The 18,486-nt window shown below is 58.8% G+C and overlaps 1 protein-coding gene across 1 annotated transcript; it reads right to left on the bottom strand.

Moving 5' to 3' along the window:
* Positions 1 to 1,170: 1,170 nt before the first annotated feature.
* On the bottom strand, positions 1,171 to 12,646 carry LOC118679480 (butyrophilin subfamily 1 member A1-like). The gene is made up of 9 exons (XM_036356261.1): positions 12,616 to 12,646; positions 8,064 to 8,411; positions 5,438 to 5,719; positions 5,061 to 5,261; positions 4,830 to 5,014; positions 4,706 to 4,732; positions 3,462 to 3,488; positions 2,204 to 2,234; positions 1,171 to 1,814 (listed from the first exon to the last, which is right to left on the bottom strand). Exons 1-9 carry the CDS (start codon positions 12,644 to 12,646, stop codon positions 1,171 to 1,173), a joined length of 1,776 nt encoding a protein of 591 aa, XP_036212154.1.
* Positions 12,647 to 18,486: the final 5,840 nt, after the last annotated feature.

Genomic DNA, 18,486 nt, shown 5'->3' on the forward strand with positions numbered 1-18,486 from the left:
CTTCCTTTTCCTTGCTGTGGTTTTCCAGTAACCTTGCCATTGGACTTGGAAGCACCGACGCGACACACTGATGACTGGGTCCCACGCCCAGCCAAAGCTTTCTGCTGCTCGCCCGGCATCTGAAAAGTCTCCTCTGTGCACATGGTAGCCCGGGGAGAGCGCTCTTCCTTCCCTGCGGTTGGAGCCTGAAGAGGGGCCCGGTTCTTCCTTGGTTCCTTAAGTTGACACCCCAGGTCTTGCCCAGGGAACAGAAACTTGCCGCGGTTTGGGAAACAACTGCTCCAGCCATCCCGGGGCAGGGACCATAGAGTGGAATATCAGACCTCTCTCCCCTTAACAGTCCATCTGCCATCGTTTCCCTGGAGATTTTGGGGCCAACTTATCTGGTCAGATAGTGAAGACCCACAAAACAGATCTGGGACCACCCTCAGCCCCTGGTTCTCCTGCACAAACTCAAGTTGGATAAAAGAAACTCCCCTCAATGCTGCAGAGCAGTTCAGCCCCGCCCCCGGCATATTCAAGCAGAACAACGAGCCCATGGAATATTTTTCATTACCAACGAAAAACAACCTCCCGTATCAAAATAGCCTCTCCCAGCCCAGTCAACTTTAACCTGCTGCCTGAGCTGGGCAGGAACTGACTGTTCACAGCCTCACACCTGGGAGCCTGCACGCAGGGGGTGGGGCTCTGCTCACAGGGGGTGGGGCTCTGCTCACAGAGGGTGGGGCTCTGCATGCAAGGGGTGGGGCTCTGCTCACAGGGGGTGGGGCTCTGCACGCAAGGGGTGGGGCTCTGCTCACAGGGGGTGGGGCTCTGCACACAAGGGGTGGGGCTCTGCTCACAAGGGGTGGGGCTCTGCACGCAGGGGGGGGGCTCTGAACGCAGGGGGTGCGGCTCTGCTCACAGGGGGTGGGGCTCTGCATGCAGGGGGTGGGGCTCTGCTCACAGGGGGCGGGGCTCTACCACAGGGGGTGGGCTCTGCTCACAGGGGTGGGGCTCTGCATGCAGGGGGTGGGGCTCTGCTCACAGGGGGTGGGCTCTGCTCACAGGGGGTGGGCTCTGCTCACAGGGGGCGGGGCTCTGCCACAGGGGGTGGGGTTCTGCACTCAGGTCTCCCTGGGAGGCTTTGCCAGGGGAGGCTGCAGCTCCAGAAAGCGCCTTAGTGAGGGGTCAGGGACAGTGGCGGGGCGCAGCCGCCTCGTTGCCGGGGAGTAATGGAGATTCAGCCCCATCAGCACTAGAGCCTGGGGGGCTCAGAGGCTCCTCGCAAGGAGAATTGTTATGGGGCACAGGGAGCCCCTCGGACACACCCGCCATGGGGCAGATGGTCAAGGACCCAACTCCTGACTTCAACCTGAAGTATGGAAAGAGGGTCCCGGAGAAGGAAGCCCGAGGGAAGGAGAAGATGTGGGAGCCTTCCGTCATGTCGTAGAAGGAGACGTCCCCTTCGCTGTAGTCCAGGAACACCCCTACCCTGCGCGGAAGCTGCCTCAGGGGTAAAGGAGTGCCATCCTTAGGGCAGGGACAAAATCCATCTTCAAACTGCCCCACAACCCAGAACCCCTTTTCTGGGGACTCTACGTACCAGCCGGTCCTTTTCACATCTTCCCGGCAGACCCCCAGAACCCACTCACTTCGGTCCCCATCGGGGACCTCCACCTCCCAGTGACAGCGCCCTGCTGTGATGCCCTCCAGGCCCAACACGCTGCCGCTGCCTCCAGAATCCTCACAGGTCTCCTTCAAGGTCACTCTCCTCCTCTCCTGAGAGACAACAAGGCTGGGATCCGCAGAGCCTGGGTCCAGAGTGACAGGCCCTGCAGAGAGAGGGCCACTCATGCAAGGCCTCCCCACCCCAACAAGGGCACACCTCCCCATCCCCACACACTTAGCTGCAGGGGGGGGCAGCCTCCTGAGCCGAGCGCCTTATGACGCAGCCCATGGCCCTCCAAGCAGGAGAAGGAATCACAGGACCTATTCGGGGTTGGTTATGTCTCAGGCCCTTGAGGCCCAGCCTGGACTCCACGGGTTAGGGATATCTATTCAGCACCCAGTACCAGCCACGCCCCAGCCCCAGCTCTGTGCTATCACCTTCGCCACCCAGCTCGCCGCCGCTGCTGGGGCCACTATCTGCCCACCACAGAACTGAAGGAGAGGCCAGAAGTCGTGGGGCAGCAGGAGGCGCACCCAGAAAAAACACACTCACTCACAGGCCGGGAACTTCTCCTGCCGCCAATCTGCAAGAGAGCACGGCACATGTCAGGGACCTCAGAGACCGGAAGCATACTGAGGCGGGCATACGGGGGAAATTGTTTCTGGAACATTCAGCTGATGCATTTATTTCCTTTTATACATGCAAACACACACATACACACACACACACACACAGATGCACACATACACACGCGCACACATAAATGCATGCACACACATGCACGTGGAGCCACCATGCTACCACCTTCCCGTGAAAGCTTAACGCTCAGGACTCAATCTGGAGACCGACCTGCGCCGAAAGGCCCAGACTCAGTATCTAAGTTGCTTTCTCAAGTCCCAAGCCACACAGCCACCCTGAAAGCCAGGTTTCCCCCTAAAGAACTGGGAGATCCAAATGTCCATTTACAAGTGAAAAACGGATTGAGCTGAACTCAGGGTGCCCCTCAGCCGCAAGAACAGTGAATACCACTGGCTGGGCTGAACTCGGAGGATGACTCCAGCCCTGAGTGAAGAGAACTGGGGCTGCAGATCAGAGAAATCTTGCCCACTCAGAGGCAATGGAGGGGGTTCTAAGGAAGGGAGAGGGGTTCAAAGCAGGAAAGACATGCACTCAGTAAGAGGACAGACACTAACAAATTTTCTTCCCCTTCTCATGGGTAGTGAAAGCAAAACTGTACCAGAAACCTGCAGGGTCTGGACCCCAGACTGAGAACACCTGCTTTAAAGCAACCACCTCCTCACAGCCAAGGAGGCTGAGAGGGAGGAACCAGCACAGATGGAGCTCAGAGCATCAGGAAGCCGACACCAATCTCTCAGAGGACCAGGAAGAAACAGAAAACAAAGCTAGATCCAAAAAGGGGAGGGATTTCAGGGCAAGAAGGATCCAAAACCAAGGACCCTTAGGAAGACCTCAGTCCTACCCAGGCAGGCAGGGTTTCTGAAACCTAGGCAGAGACGGGCGAATGGGCACGGTGTTCCCCGCCTGCATCTCTCCTCACCACCCCTCTGCCCTCAGGACAACAAGGTGAGCTCAGCAGTGCCGCTAGCCCTGGGGGGACCTGCGGTGGAGGGTGGGCCAGACAGAGGCAGGTGTGTGTTCCCAGGGAGGAGTCCTGGCGCCCTTCAGATGGCGGCCACAAAAGTGACAGGAGAGCAGGAGCGCCCACCCACCCTGGGGTGCGGTCCACTGACAGAGAAGGGGACAGGGTCGAGGCTGGGGAGGTGAAGCCACAGGAAACGGAGTCACTTACCTGCATACAGCTGGGCCTTCCTCCAGGCTGAAAGGGAACACACCTGGTGAGACCTCGGCCACAACACCCTGCACAGCGGGAACCTCTGGCTGCCCGGCTCCCCAGGGGAGATGGCCTACAGGGAGAGTGCCCGGCAGGGGTTGAGGGAAACCCCGTGGCAGGTGGGCTGCGGCTGTGCGGCCTCTGGCCAGTCACCTAGCTGCTCTGAGCCAAAACAACCTCAGAAACTCCCGTTTCACTTGCTACTACTCACCGTTGCTATTCAGGTGAAAAGGTACACTATGTGTGGAAACATTTTAGGAAATAAAATATAAATTATTCTGTAATTGTAAGAAAGCACTTTCCTATCCAATCTTTTTCTGACAAAGGTATATTTGGAAAATAACTCAAAATGGGAATTAACTTAAGGACGGGGATGTGAGGTGAGATCTGGGCTAAAGTGGCCAACCTTCCTCACATAGATAGTTTCTACAGGTAACCAGCACGGCCCCTTTCCGGGCGGACACCCACCCGGCACCGTCCCCTGAGTGGTCAGTGACTTTTTCTGTTAATCCTCACTGTAGGACATTTTTTCCCATTGATTTTTAGAGAAAGTGGGAAGGAGGGAGGGAGGGAGGGAGGGAGGGAGGGAGGGAGGGAGGGAGGGAGGGAGGGAGGGAGGGAGGGAAGCGGGGAGCAGGGGTGTGGGGGGGAGAAGGAGAGACATTGGTTGCCTCCAGATGCGCCCAAATCAGGGCCAGGGATCAACCCGACAACCCAGGTAGGCGCACTTGATCGGGAATTGAACCTGCGATCCTTTGGTGGGAGAGCCAATGTTCTAACCCCTGAACCCACCGGCCAGGGCTCCCCCAATCGCGTTTGATCAGCACCCGCAGGAAGTGGATAAACAGACTCTCTGGGTGGTGTTTCGGGGGAAGGCAGGAGCTCACAATCCTACCTTAATGACCCCACTTATTTACATGGCCCTTTCCAGGTGCTGAGTGAGCTCCGCATTGAAGGCTGTACAGGGTGGTCAGGGCTGGAATGAGGCCCGGTGCCTGGCAGACCCCAGCCGCCATCACGCCCGGTTCCCCAGCACTGGGTGGAGAACAGCAGCAGCCGGGTCTGTCAGGGGAGCCCAGGGAGCAGGGGGCTGCCTCCCACCAGCTCCCACGTCTGCCCCACGGAAGGGGTCCACACGTGTGTGCCCAGACAGAAGCCGGGAGAGGGACCCTGGGGCAGCGGAGGTCGGTGGAGTCACTCACCAGCCAGGTACACGCTCCTCCTCCATCCTGAGAGAAAACACAGGACAGGTGAGCCAGCCCGAGTGTCTCCCACGGGGCTGGGGGCGGGGGGGGGGGGGGGGGGGGGGGCGCGCGGAGAACCTACCGAGCTGGTCCTGCAGTTCCCCTGAAACAGAGTGAGAACAGCATGAGCTGCCATCCCTGAGAGGAGGGACAGGGGGCGGGAGAGCCGCTCTAGCCTGAGGTCCCACTGCAGACCCCGAGCCTGCAGAGCCCTCTCTGGGTCTCCCTGGTCTCCCCGAGGGCTGGCGCCGCCCTGGGCCTGCCCCTCTCAGCACGGCTGCCACACCCACCGCCTGGGCCTGTCCTGCCTCACCTGTGGCCCTCAGCGCCGCCTCCTTTGCCCGCAGGTCTTCCTCCTTAGCCCGGAGCAGGGTCTCCCGGTCCCTGAGCGCCCGCAGTCTCCTGGAATGTTCTCTGTGGGCGCAGTAGCCAGCCCCCAGGAGCAGGAGCCCCAGCGCGGCCAGGCTCACCCAGAAAGTCACCTTCCAGAGAGGGGCCTGGGGGAAGAAGGGCTCTGCACCCGGCAGGTGCCCCATCAGGGCCCAGCCCAGGACCGCCCCCCAGCGCCCCCGGGACAGCCCAGGACAGCCCCCCAGCGCGCCCAGGACAGCCCCCCAAGGCCCCCGGGACAGCCCCCCAGCGCGCCCAGGCCCCCCCTCCCTCCAGCTGGGGAGTCGGAGCAGCTCTGACCTGGGATGAAAATGGCCACAGCCTTCTCCTGGCCCAGGATGGGGTTGTGCAAGGAGCAGGTCACGTTGCCCACAGAGCGGTCTCTCACCACCAGCGCGGCCTCCACGCTGAACAGCCCGCGGGCGTCCTGGGCGTGGGCCTCGGAGAACGCCGGGAACTGCGCTCCGCCGCCGCCTCGCCAGTGCACCTGGGGCTTCGGGAACCACCCCGAGGCCGCGCACTCCACGCGGACGCCGTCCTCCTCCGGCCCCGTGATGCGCACTCGGGGGGCAGAGCCCACACCTGCGCAGGGAGGAGATGGAGGCCCCTCTGACATGTTAACCACTGGCCTTCCCTCCCCCGGGCCTTCCCCCCACCCGCGGCAGCAGGCGGGCTGCAGTGGGCGCGCTCTGAGCTGTAAACCACCTCCCTTCACAAAGGCTGAGCTTTTCCTCCAGTGAGCTCATAGATGGCCACCCAGTTAGCAGGTGAGTTCAGGTACACTCTCTGCGACTCCTGCCCTTCCGTTCTCCTTCCAGAGGCTTAGTGGCCTCTGCACGAAGGGCGCTGCAGGTGTTTGGCTGGTGGCAGGCTGGGTGCCGTGAGTGGGTCATGCTGGCTGGTGGCAGGCTGGGGCCCTGAGTGGGTCGCACTGGCTGGTGGCAGGCTGGGTGCCTGTGAGTGGGTCGCACTGGCTGGTGGCAGGCTGGGTACCTTGATTGGGTCCCACTGGCTGGTGGCAGGCTGGGTGCCTTGAGTGGGTCGCACTGGCTGGTGGCAGGCTGGGGGCCCTGAGTGGGTCGCACTGGCTGGTGGCAGGCTGGGTGCCGTGAGTGGGTCACACTGGCTGGTGGCAGGCTGGGGGCCCTGAGTGGGTCGCACTGGCTGGTGGCAGGCTGGGTGCCGTGAGTGGGTCATGCTGGCTGGTGGCAGGCTGGGTGCTGTGAGTGGGTCGCACTGGCTGGGATGCTTATTCAGTCAGAAAAGGCTTTTCTTTCTCACCAGCCACAGCCCCGCAGTCCCCTCTCCCTGCAAACGGTCTGTGTCCCCAAACCTACTCACCCAGTGGGTCTACTCTGGAAGCCTCACGATGTGTGATCCCTTCTGCCCGCCCAGTGCCACTCGGGTCGCCTCCCCCCTCATAACCAGGTCCGTCTGAGCCCCAGCCATGCTCCCTCCATCCGTCCTCTCAGCTGCCACAGGGACCGTCCTGCACTGCCTCGTGCTCTTTCCTCAGCAGGGCGTCCAGCTCCCCCAGCACAGCCTCCCTCCCCCCACCTGCCTCCTCCACCTGCCTCCCCACTGACCGCCTCCCCCCACCTGCCTCCTCCACCTGCTCTCCCCACTGACTGCCTCCCCCCACCTGCCTCCTCCACCTGCCCCCCCACTGACCGCCTCCCCCCACCGGCCACCTCCACCTGCCTCCCTACTGACCGCCTCCCCCACCTGCCTCCCCACTGACCGCCTCCCCCACCTGCTCTCCCCACTGACCGCCTCCCCCCACCTGCCTCCTCCACCTGCTCTCCCCACTGACCGCCTCCCCTCACCTGCCTCCTCCACCTGCTCTCCCCACTGACCGCCTCCCCCACCTGCCTCCCCCCACCTGCTCTCCCCCACCTGCCTCCCCACTGACCGCCTCCCCCCACCTGCTCTCCCCCACCTGCTCTCCCCACTGACCGCCTCCCCCCACCTGCTCTCCCCCACCTGCCTCCCCACTGACCGCCTCCCCCACCTGCTCTCCCCACTGACCGCCTCCCCCCACCTGCCTCCTCCACCTGCTCTCCCCACTGACCGCCTCCCCTCACCTGCCTCCTCCACCTGCTCTCCCCACTGACCGCCTCCCCCCACCTGCCTCCTCCACCTGCTCTCCCCACTGACCACCTCCCCCCACCTGGGCCCCGAGGGGCCACAACTCGGGTCACAGGACTGTTTGGTAGCTGCTCAAAACACAATCACCCGCCTCATCCGATCCCAGGCTGTCAGTGTCAAGTGCTCAGCGGAACTGTGACCTGAGCTGGTGACCTCAGGCACCTGCTGGGCGCACACTCCCTGTGAATGTTCTGGCTTGTCCATCTGCCCACCCTGCACCAGGAGCATCCTTTTCCAGGACTGTCAGCTCTTACCGCCCTCCCCTTCACTCCTCTCATGGACAAGCCACGGTGGCCTCCTCAGGTGCCGGGAGCACCAGCCACACCCCAGCTCTGGCTTCACGGGGCTCCCTCTGCTGGGCACCCTCCTGGCCCCCTAGCCACTCGCTACATCCCTCCCTCCTCGGAACTTGTGCTCAGAGTGTCAGGAAGAGCCCAGGTGAGCCCTGTGTGACCATGAAGCCGCCCCCCCCCCCGCCCCCCCCCCCGCAGCCTGGCCTCCTTCCCTGTCTACTCGGCCTTGTATCCTCAGCACTGCCCACCGCCTGCCTGCGTAACCCACGCACCGTGTGGCTCCCTAGCTCTGTGCTTCACGGGTGTATCCCAGGCGCCCAGAACAGGCCTGGCGCAGAGTGGGGGTTCTCTGTATTTTCAGTGAATAAATGAAGGAGTGAATGAGCCGCCCTTTCCTCTCCATAAAGCAAGGGGCTGTACTGCACGGCCCTGGAGGCCCCACCTCCACCCCAGTGCCCCGGGAGAGTGCAGAGCAAGTCGCCCACCTGCCACCTTGAGCTCCAAGCTGGCCTCTTCATAGAATTCTCCCTCTCTGAAGAAGCAGGAGTACGACCCGTCATCGGAGGCCTGGACGTCGCGGATGAGCACAGCAGCCTGCCCCTGGCCCAGGAGCTCCGTCACCAGCGAGGTCCGCCCTGCGTACTGGGCCATCAGCTCCTCGGGCTGCTCCCTGCCGTCCTCGTAGATGAGCACGGCCTCGGAGAACTTGGAGCGGAACCAGCGCAGCTGCATGTTCTCCGCGCTCCTGGCCGGGGCAGTGCGGCAGGGCAGCTCCACGTCCCCGCCCAGCACGGCCACCAGGGGCTCCGTGGGGCCCAGGACCATGAACTCTTCTGTGGACACAGGAAGAGGGAGGAAGACGGAGATGCACAACCCTCAGTCGGGAATGCCCAGGCAGGGGCGCAGGTGTAGCCACTCGAATCCGGGCACGATCTTCTGGTCACAGTTGTGGGCAGGATGTCCAAACGACCCTCTTCTCCACCTGGGCTCCTGTCCTCCACCTTCTGTCACTCAAGGTGGAGTCACCAGCAGGGCTTGTAAACAGCTCTGACTCGGTGGGTGGCTCGAGAACGGGCATGGCTGGCGAGTCCCTGCAGCTGACACTGAGGCTCCGGACCCCCCAGAACACAGCACCCACCAGGCCCCTCCAAGGACAGGACTGGAAACTGACCAGGTCCCAACTCTTGATTGCTCAGCCTCGCCCAGGGACCCCCTCCCACCGCACACCCGTGTCCCGCCTTTCTCCGCTGGCGGCTTATGTGGGACTCAGCCCCGCTCACGGGCCGAGCACTGCCTGGAGGAGTGGAGAAGGCCGCCCCGCAGAGCTGCCCCAGCCTGTGGACAGGCATGACGTACTCTGCAGCAGTACCGCCCGCGGCACGTCTAGGGGCCTCCTCACCTGGGCTGCGTGGCTTCAGCCAAGGCTCATCTGTCCTCTCCCCACCCTCCCGCCTGTGACCCTGTCACCTGCTGTCACCCTGCTCCGCTCTGAGCCCTGCAACCCTCCCACTTTCCCCAGTGGCTGTAGCTCCATAGGGACAACCACCAGCACCGCTCTGAGCCCAACACCCTCCCCGTCCCCCCATGTGCAGGGACACTGGCAAGCACATCGGACATTCTTAAAACTGTTGTCACCTGGAGGAAACTAAAATGGCGGCATAGGTAAACACCGGGAAATTGCTGCCTCCCACAACAACTTCAAAAATACAACGAAAAGACAAAACGGACATCACCCAGAACCACAGGAAGGCTGGCTGAGTGGAAATTCTACAACTAGAAGAAAAGAGAAAAGCACACTGAGAGCCCGAGGAGCTGCGGAAGTAAAGTGCAGAGGTAGGGGGCTTGCGCGCGCGGAAAGGGGCTGGTACCTGAGGACGCGGCTGTCTTTTTAAATCGGGAGGGAGTCACAAGCTCCCGACTGCTCTGAACTCCGGTTCCAGGAAGTCTCTGGGGACCCAGGACTCATACGGGGAGAAACTGGACTGTCTGGCAGCGGGCAGAACTCGGAACTTGAGGGCGGCTTTCCCTCAGAGGTGCTTGCAGCAATTATTGGGACACTGAGAGGCACAGCCCCTTAGGGCAGGGCTGAGGATCCACCATAGCTGCTTGCTCTGCCCTTTGATTCCCTGAGACCCCGCCCCACCCAGGCTGCGGGCAGAGGCTTTTGCATATGAATGCCCTGGCCCTTTGCAACCTGAAAATTACCTAACAAATTGCAGCTGGGCCAGACAGACCCAGAACTTCCAAGAGAAGGCCCAAGGCCCCACAGCAGCTTGCATTGCTTCACAGCTGGGCTTCATCAGGGTACCTCCAAACTCCAAAAAAGGAAGGGGAATATGCAGTTCTCTTCGTAGCTCCTGCTGGGTAATCTCAGGCAGAAGCTAAAATAGCACCTCCTTAGATCCAAGAGCCAGTGTACCCAGTGGTCAGAGGGGGACCATACAGATTACAACTCCTCAGATCCATAAGGGACACACTCAGGGCGCAAAATCAGTGAGCACCAAAGCCCCATTGAAGCAAGTCTTGCCCCAGAAGGGTGTCTTCAACACAGAAGTTCTCCCACTGCAGACACAGCTGATTCTCACAGCCAATTGGCCTGGAGGCCAATTCCTCCCAGTGATCCTACAACAATCAAGGCATAACTACAACAAGACTGTGCACAAAGCCCACAAGGGGGTTCACCAAGAGTGTCCACCTCAGGTAACTGGGGAGGCTGAGCCACTGGGTCCTACAGGACACTTAGCACACAAAACCACTCTACCAACACAGGGAAGCATAAAAAATGCGGAGATAAAGAAACAGGTCACAAATGACAGAAATGGAGGAAAGCAAATGACTGGATATAGAGTTCAAAACCATGTTTATAAGGTTTTTCAAGAATTTTATGGAAACTGCCAATAAATTTAGTGAGACCCTGGAGGATATGAAAAAAGACCAACTAGAAATTAAGCATACACTGACTGAAATAAAGAATAATATACAGAGATCCAACAGCAGACAAGAGGATCCCAAGAATCAAGTCAAAGATTTGAAATACAAAGAAACAAAAAATACCCAACCGAAAAAGAAAAAAGAAAAAAGATTCCAAAAATATGAAGATAGTGTAAGGAGCCTCTGGGACAACTTCAAGCATACCAAAAATCAGAATTATAGGGGTACCAGAAGAAGAGAGAGGGCAAGATATTGAAAATGTATTTGAAGAAATAATGACAGAAAACTTCCCCTACCTGGTGAAAGAAATAGACTTACAACTCCAGGAAGCACAGAGAACCCCAAACAAAAGGAATCCAAAGAGGACCACACCAAGACACATCATAATTAAAATGCCAAGAGCAAAAGACAAAGAGAGAATCTTAAAAGCAGCAAGAGAAAGACAGTCAGTTACCTACAAGGGAGTACCCATTCGACTGTCGGCTGATTTCTCAACAGAAACCATGCAGGCCAGAAGAGAGTGGCAAGAAATATTCAAAGTGATGAATAGCAAGAACCTACAACCAAGATTACTTTATCCAGCAAAGCTATCATTCAGAATTGAAGGTCAGATAAAGAGCTTCACAGATAAGAAAAAGCTAAAGGAGTTCATCATCACCAAGCCAGCATTATATGAAATGCTGAAAGGTATTCTTTAAGAAGAGGAAGAAGAAAAAGGAACTCTTACCATTTGCCACAGCATGGATGGAACTGGAGAGCGGATAAACACCACATGATCTCACTCATTTGTGGAATATAATGAACAACATAAACTGATGAACAAGGACTGATCCAGAGATGGAGAGGCATTGATTGGACTGTCGGGCCTTGGAGGGAAGGTAGGTGAGGGTGGGGGTAAGGGGGAAAGATCAACCAAAGGACTTATATGCAAGCATATAGGCCTAACCAATGGACACGGACAATGGGGGGGTGAGGGTATGAGCGGGAGGGGGGAGGAGGGAGGGGGCAATCTGGAAATAAGGACACATATGTAATATCTTAATCAATAAAAAATATATTTAAAAAGGAAAAAAAAATATTGTCAACTGAACCCCAGACTCAGGCAGAGCCACGCCCTGAGGGCGGTCCTAGCCAACAGGCAAGGAGCCACTCAGTCTGACCTTTCCAGGCCAGGTGCTAGGGGGTGCATCCCATTGTGTCTCCAGGAACTCAAGGCCCACCCAGATGTGATGTAACTTCCTGGAATTTGGGTATAAATTAAACACATGGTTCCAGTGCTGGCCGCCCTGTCTGTCCCTCCATCAGAGGGCAGAAGCCCACCCGGTCCCAGCTTCTCTTTCTATTTCTGTGTCTTGTCTCTTTATTTCATTTCTCAGTCCCCAGCGCCTCTACTCAAAGAACTGGTTCATTTCTCTTTCCGTGCTGGACTCGGAAAAGAGAGACTCCCGGCCATACCCCGGCTCCCGCCCCTCAAGCCCACTCCACTCCAGACACACTGTGTCCTCTGTGCCTTGAGCCCCCGCATGTGCCAGCTCCGCACCAGCTGGTCCTGTCTGTAGGGTCCCTCAGGGGCTCGCAGCCCTCCTCCTCCAAGCCCGGGCCACCTCCAGGCCCACACTGCCCACCTCCCCGCAGCCACTCCCGCCTGCTCCACCGCACCCCACCTCTCTCTGCCTCCGCTGGGACTGGGCAGGTGCATGGCACATTCACTGCCTCCTGCGGGAATGCCGCGCTGTGAAGACAGCCCCTCTGTGCTGCTCACAGAACAGCTGACGCACGGCGGCACCTTGCAGCTACTCATGGAATGAAATGGTCCCGGATGAGAGGTGCTTAGGGTCCCAGTACAGCTGGCAGCGCGGCAGAGAGGACAGGCACCCACACTCTGAAACTGACTTTAAACCTCGCATACTCCTCAGTGGCCCGTCGTCCAGGCCGAATCCTAATTTCCTGGATCGGGGACTGTTCTTGAAGATTGCCTCTTAGAGAAGGGCCTCCCCCAACCGCCCCTGTTCCTGATGGGGAGCACCCACAGGGGACCTGGGCCCCACCCACCCGGGGTACCGCCCTCCTGGGAGAGACACAGGAAGAGGGTCAGGCCACACTCACCTGCGGACCCCGCAGGGAGCAGCAGCGGCATGAGGAGGAGCAGGGCGGTAAGATGGTGGAGCTCAGAGCTGCTGGGGGGACCCTCCATTCCTCTGCGCGGGGGACATGCGGGCGGAGGCGGGTGAGGGCCCACAGAGGGAGCTGGGCCTCAGGGGGGACAGCAGGCCAGTGGCGGGCCAGCTCCAGCCCAGCCCAGCCCGCCCTGGACTCCTCATGCTCATGGGCTGTGGGCCCACCCAGCAGATGCAGAGAGGACTGCGCCTGGGCCCGTCTGCCTTTGGAAACCTGTGCAGCTAGAGGACCTTTAGGGTCGCTGGGGGGAAGCCACTCCTGCCCTTCCCACCCCGGCACCCAGGGCACAAGCAGCCTGCCCAGAGAGCAGCCTTCCTCCCTCAGCACCTGCCCCAGGGCGACCATCCCCCTCCCTCTCCCTTGTTCGCCCACCACACTGACCCTGGACAGAGGCCAGCCCCGCCCCTTGCCAGGAAGGACGTGACCAGGGACCCCTCCCCAGGAGACTGGCTCCCTCACAGCCACCCCCCTGCTCAGACTGCTCGCTGACTCACCTTCACTCCCACCCACCGCCCCTTCCTGCAGGGGCCCAGCGGGGCCCAGTCACCCACTGACAGGGGACTCTTCCTCCCTCTCTCCATGAAGAGCTCTGCCTCGGGGTCAAGGATCCCCCTCCCGGAGCCACCTCCCCACCCTCCGCACCTGCTCTCAGCCGCCTCCTCCCCGCACTGCTCCCTGCTTCCTCCTCTTTGACCACGGTGTCCCCCAAACCAGCGTGCCTGCGGGGAAGGCCGGCTTCTGGAGCCAGCGTCTCAGCACCAAGCTGGAGAAGGTCCAGGGGCCCCAGAGCCCCAATCTGCGCCCTGCGTCTGCCCCTGTGCTCAGCTGCTCAGAGCCCAGCCCCGCTGTGCGCCCAGGTGGGTGCCGGGGCTCCCTGGGGGCAGAAGAGCTGGTTCCCAGGACGCAGAGAGGCAGAGCTGGGGGCTGCAGGGGCGTCTGCAGAGGCCAGGCCCTTCCCCAGCTCCTTCCACCTTAGAAGACAAAGCTCGCCTGGTGCAGCCTCGACTCTGCCCCGCCCTCTGGACATGCACCCAGGTACAGGAAGCTGCATGATGGGAGATTAGAGCAGCCCACGGAGCCCGTGGCCACTGACAGGGCGGCCAGGGGGCTGGGTTCTGGGTGCCGATCCTCATCCTCATCCTCATCCTCAGAGAGGAAGCCAAGCCTCTGAGGGTGACAGCCACACGGGTCCCTCTCCGCAGCTCCGAATGGCCCGGCAGCCAGGGCTCCCTGACCCGGTGCACCGGCCCTTGCTTTCTGCCCGGAGCCTCTGAGACATTAAACCCTCGGCCCCGGAACCCAGGCCACCCCTGAGCACACCACGCTGCCTTTCCCAAAGCTCGGTTTCTCCCAGGCCCCTCACACTCGCGATACTTGTAACATCCACGTGGAGCCAGAAAGCACTGACAAGACAAGAACCAGTGTTGCTTAGGGTTCACCCCCACCCCAACCCCCACGGCCACCACCCATCCCTGCCCAACAGAGAGACTTTTCCAGGCCTGAGAGGCAGCAGGGAAATTCTATGAAAAGACAGAGGAAAAAGTGTTTTATTGAACACCTACTAACTGCAGGGGACTGGGCCACAAAAATTCTATCTGCCTCTTGGTTCTCACATGTGCAAACAGAGATCAGGTAACCAGGAACCAGGAACCTTAAAGAGGGGGGCCCAGAGCTGCAAGGAGACCCCTCCTCACCCCACCCAACCCTTAAGCCAGCCCCCAGCTGAACGAAGACAGGATGAGGAGGGGCAGAAAGGGACCTTGGACTCAGAATTGCCCCATGGTAAGCCTGGAAGCTTATCTCTCCCTGAATCCTGGCCCTTTGATTGGGGGGAGGCGGGGCAGACATCCCAGGAGAGCCTGGAAGGACAGAGCAGCGGCTGCACCGCCCCTCCCGGCTGCTCAGGGGCAGGGTCCAGCTGCCTCCACAGCGGAGGAGGAGGACGCTGTTCACTAGCCAGGAAGGACTTTTCTGGATCAAGTATAAATTGCCCTAAGGCTGCTGAGGTCAGCATTTGACTTGCGCGCTAACAGCCCGTTGTTACCTCTTATCTCCTAGTTGCTTCGGTACTTTCACAACCGTTCGGATAAATACCTAAGCCATTAAAGGGGAACCCCAACCAAATTGTGATTTTTAAAATGTGACAGTGAGTGGGACGATTAAACCCCCTTTTTAAAAACGTGCCATCGGTAGGGCTTAATTTATCTGGACACTGTTAGGAGGGATTAGCTGGACACTGTTCACCGGATTAGCTTCTGCAGGAAAAACTTCAAAATTGACTGCTGACTCTTTGGAAAAATTAAAAACAAAAAGAATCACAAACACACACACATGCACACAAGAAGGTGGTGGCTCCTGTTTCAACTTTAAAAGCTTGTCCTTCGTGGTGCAGACGCACTCGGGGTGCGAAGGGACGCGGGCTCCGGAGTTGCTGGCCTGGCGCCACGTTCCTGACCGCTGTCCTGCCGCCGCAATCGCATCCCTGGCAGCCATGGGTCTGAAAGCAGGGCGGCCATGCTCCCTGCTCCCTGTCCTTCCTGGCTAAGCAGAACATGGAGGGAAGGAGGGAGGGAGGGAGGAAGAGAGGGAGGGAGGGAGGGAGGGAGGGAAAGTCCTCCCAGCATTCAGCCCTGACATATCTGGGAATGGGTGCCCAGAATGGCCAAGTGTCTGTCAGTCACCGGGATGTTGGTGAATGATTTGCAGAGAGTGAGCATGTACTGCCCATGGGATGGCCCAGTCAGTGACCTGGGAAGGATTTTCTCACCCTCGATCCCAGGTAGGTGAGACACATCCATGGTCAAGGGTGAACAGGCAAACCCTGGAGGGCGGGGTTTGAGTTCCAAGTCATAGGAAAGGGCCTAGAGGCCTGGCCCCTTGACCTCTGCACCTACAGGCTCAGGGGAGAGGGGCCTGGGGCACCAGAGGCCAGAGGCCAAGGCAAACCCTGAGAGGCTGATTCACACCCCGATGCCGGCCCTCTGGGGTGAGCTGTGGCTGAAGCCCAGAGCCCGGCTGCCCTCATGGTGTCTCCCAGTCCTCAGGCCCGCCCTGCCCCAGTGCTGCTTTGCTCTGAACATTGCCATGAGTGGTTCACTAGATCCTCTGAGGGGAGTCTTGCTGTCCCCCTTTTACAGCCGGAAGACAGAGGCTGAACACCTTGAGGGACCTGCTGGAGGCACGTGGTTGTGTGGCCAAACTCTGACAGGAGCCAGGTCTCCCCAGAGCTCAGCAGAGCGCTCAGGGAGGCCACCAGATTGGGGGCCCCAACCCCAGCAGCGCTCCAGGAGTCTAAGGCAGGAGGGGAGGCAAAAAAAAAAAAAAAACTTTAAGCCTATAGGGGTTGCTCAGTGGTTGAGCATCGACCTGAATGAACCAGGAGGTCAAAACAGGCTGGGGTTGCAGGCTTCATCCGGGTTGGGGGGGGGGGGGGGGGCCAGGGGGTGGCGCGTGCAGGAGGCAGCCAATCACTGATGTTTCTATCTCCCTCTCCCTCCCTCCCTAAAACCAATAAAAATATTTTTTTTGAAGTTAGAGTTTCTATTATAAAAGCTTGCTCTTGTCTCTTTTGATGTGTTATTGGTGTATGTGTTTATAATCTGTGTAATGTTTGCACATAATTGTTAACTGATGTTCAAAGTGTCAGCGGTGCTGGGGGTCAGCAGGGCCACTTTCTGGCCACAGAGGAAGGAATTCCACCCGAGAGGGGAGACAGGGAATTGCAGCAAGAGGCAGAATTCACTTAAAAGCCAAAGTCAGAGGGGCAGCTTGAGCGAGGGCCCAGGGCCCCAGGGGGGTAGCCCCTGGCTTCTTATCTTATTCTTGCCCCTCCCTCCTTGGTCTTGGTCTTACTATACATGTGTTTCCTGGCTGATGGGCTTCTTGGGTTTTGTTTGCAGGTGTTCTGTAAGATTTGCCCCTTTGGTGGGGTCGTTAGACCGCTCAGCCTCCTTCCTGCCTTTGTCGGACCTGGATCGCTCATCATCCCGCCCCGTTTCCCGGGTTATTCCAGCCTGGTCTCTGGCCCGTTCATTCTGCCCTTGATCCACCTAAATACCTCCTCCAACACCAGCGCCCCTGGAAGGAGAGTGAGATCACAAGAGTGTGGAGCCGGCTCGCTCCGAACCTCTGCTCCACAATCTTCTCCAAAGCAGCAGGGCTCCGAGGGGGGAGCAGGAACACCCTGCCTGGGAGGCGCCCATAAAAGGGTGCTGGGGGAGGAGCGGGCGGTAGACCGGGGAACAGTGGACCAGCACCGCCAGGTCGCACCAGGGTCCGTCAGGCTCTGCTGCCCCCTTGTGGCCAGCACGTGGCGGACAGAAAGGGCTCTTCCCTGCAGGACACGGAGGAGCGTGGGCGGTGCCTCCAAGGGATCTTAGAAGCTGCAGGGGACCCAGGAAACCAGATGGACGGACGGACGGACGGCCGCTCCCTGCAGGATTCCTGACGGATGGAGCCCACGGGCAAAGCAGGCTGAGCGGCAGGAGCCAGGCAAGGATTACCCGGAAGGCTGAGGGCAGGCAGGACCGGGGAGGACACCCGGGAGTGCTCTGGGGTGGGACGGTTCACCACGTACTCACTCACCGACGCTTTACTGTTATTCGTCCTATTAATTTTATATTTATTTTAATAAACTGTTACTCATTTTTTAACAAAACTGAGTTCCCACAGGGAACGCTGGGACAATGTCAGGGTCTCTGAGCAAGCATGTCCCCCCGCATTGGTCGGCCCCACCTTGCTCCCCAGTCTCACTGCTGCCCCAGGCCTGACAGGGGCAGGGGTCTCTCCTGTCACGGACCACACACACACACACACACACACACTCGTGCACATGGGTGCACACAGGCACCCTCTCTTTGAAAAGGGCCCACAGCAGACCTTGTCCCTGCCATTCCCCCAAACCCAAAGCTTCTCTCCTCACCTGCCCCTCTGCTTCTGAAAGGCCAGAGGACACACTCCCTGCACACCTGTCCATGGGCCGTGTGCACCTGGGGAATGCTACAGGATTCCAGGGCCGGAGGATAGGGAAACTGAGACAGGAAAGTTAAAACAAGGCCCAACAGTGTGGGCAATTTGCAGCCAGCTTGTAACTAACAAGCCATCATCTTCCCCAGCCAAGGGCCCTGGAGTGCAAATGGTTAAAAACCTCCCTGATGAAGAGAGAATGGGGAAAGGGGGGGGGGGGGGAGGGAACAAAGAGTATTTTTACTCCCTGAGCAGAGAAGCCAGCAGCCTCAGGTTTCTCAGGATAAAGTTGCCAGGTGACTCTCAAGAATTCCGGGAAACACAACAAAGTCACATGGGACCTTGAGAATTACTCTGCACCAGTATAGTCCACAGGGGAATTGTGAGACCTGTAGACAGGAGGGTGTGTAACGCCCCGGACCCCACCAAACTCGCTCTTCAGATCAGCTGAGCCAGATGCATAAGTTGCTGGCTTTGCTTTTTCAATAATGGTGCATGCTTTCATTGCTTCAATGAATTGAAGTATGGTAGCAACCATCTCAGGTGGAAACTGTAGTTTAACTCTAGCCCTGCTGTTTGGCTTAACAATAGAAAAGTTATTTTGATTTTCTGAATTGTATACATCATCCCATTCGATTGAATGACTATCCCATTGATTGTTATCTTACTGGTTATTGAAGCACATTCTTCTGTACCTGGGAAACAGGACAGCACAATTATCCTAAATTGTTTTAGTGGCCACAGATAATGCGTTCCAGTTGGCTCAGTGGTCCCAAGACCAGGACAGCACAATTACTCTAAATTTAATGAGTTCCTGGAAACTCAGTGGTCTCA

Source organism: Myotis myotis, unplaced genomic scaffold, assembly GCF_014108235.1.
Source record: "Myotis myotis isolate mMyoMyo1 unplaced genomic scaffold, mMyoMyo1.p scaffold_m19_p_26, whole genome shotgun sequence".
In the NCBI taxonomy this organism is placed as follows: Eukaryota; Metazoa; Chordata; class Mammalia; order Chiroptera; family Vespertilionidae; genus Myotis; species Myotis myotis.

Coding starts and splice junctions, on each gene's coding strand:
- LOC118679480 (XM_036356261.1), bottom strand. CDS start 12,646: ATGCCGCTGCTGCTCCCTGCGGGGTCCGCAG. Junction 5,720..8,063: donor CTTGGAGCTCAAGGTGGCAG/GTGGGCGACTTG, acceptor CTCCCTGCGCAG/GTGTGGGCTCTGCCCCCCGA. Junction 2,235..3,461: donor GAAGGCCCAGCTGTATGCAG/GTAAGTGACTCC, acceptor GCTCTCTTGCAG/ATTGGCGGCAGGAGAAGTTC.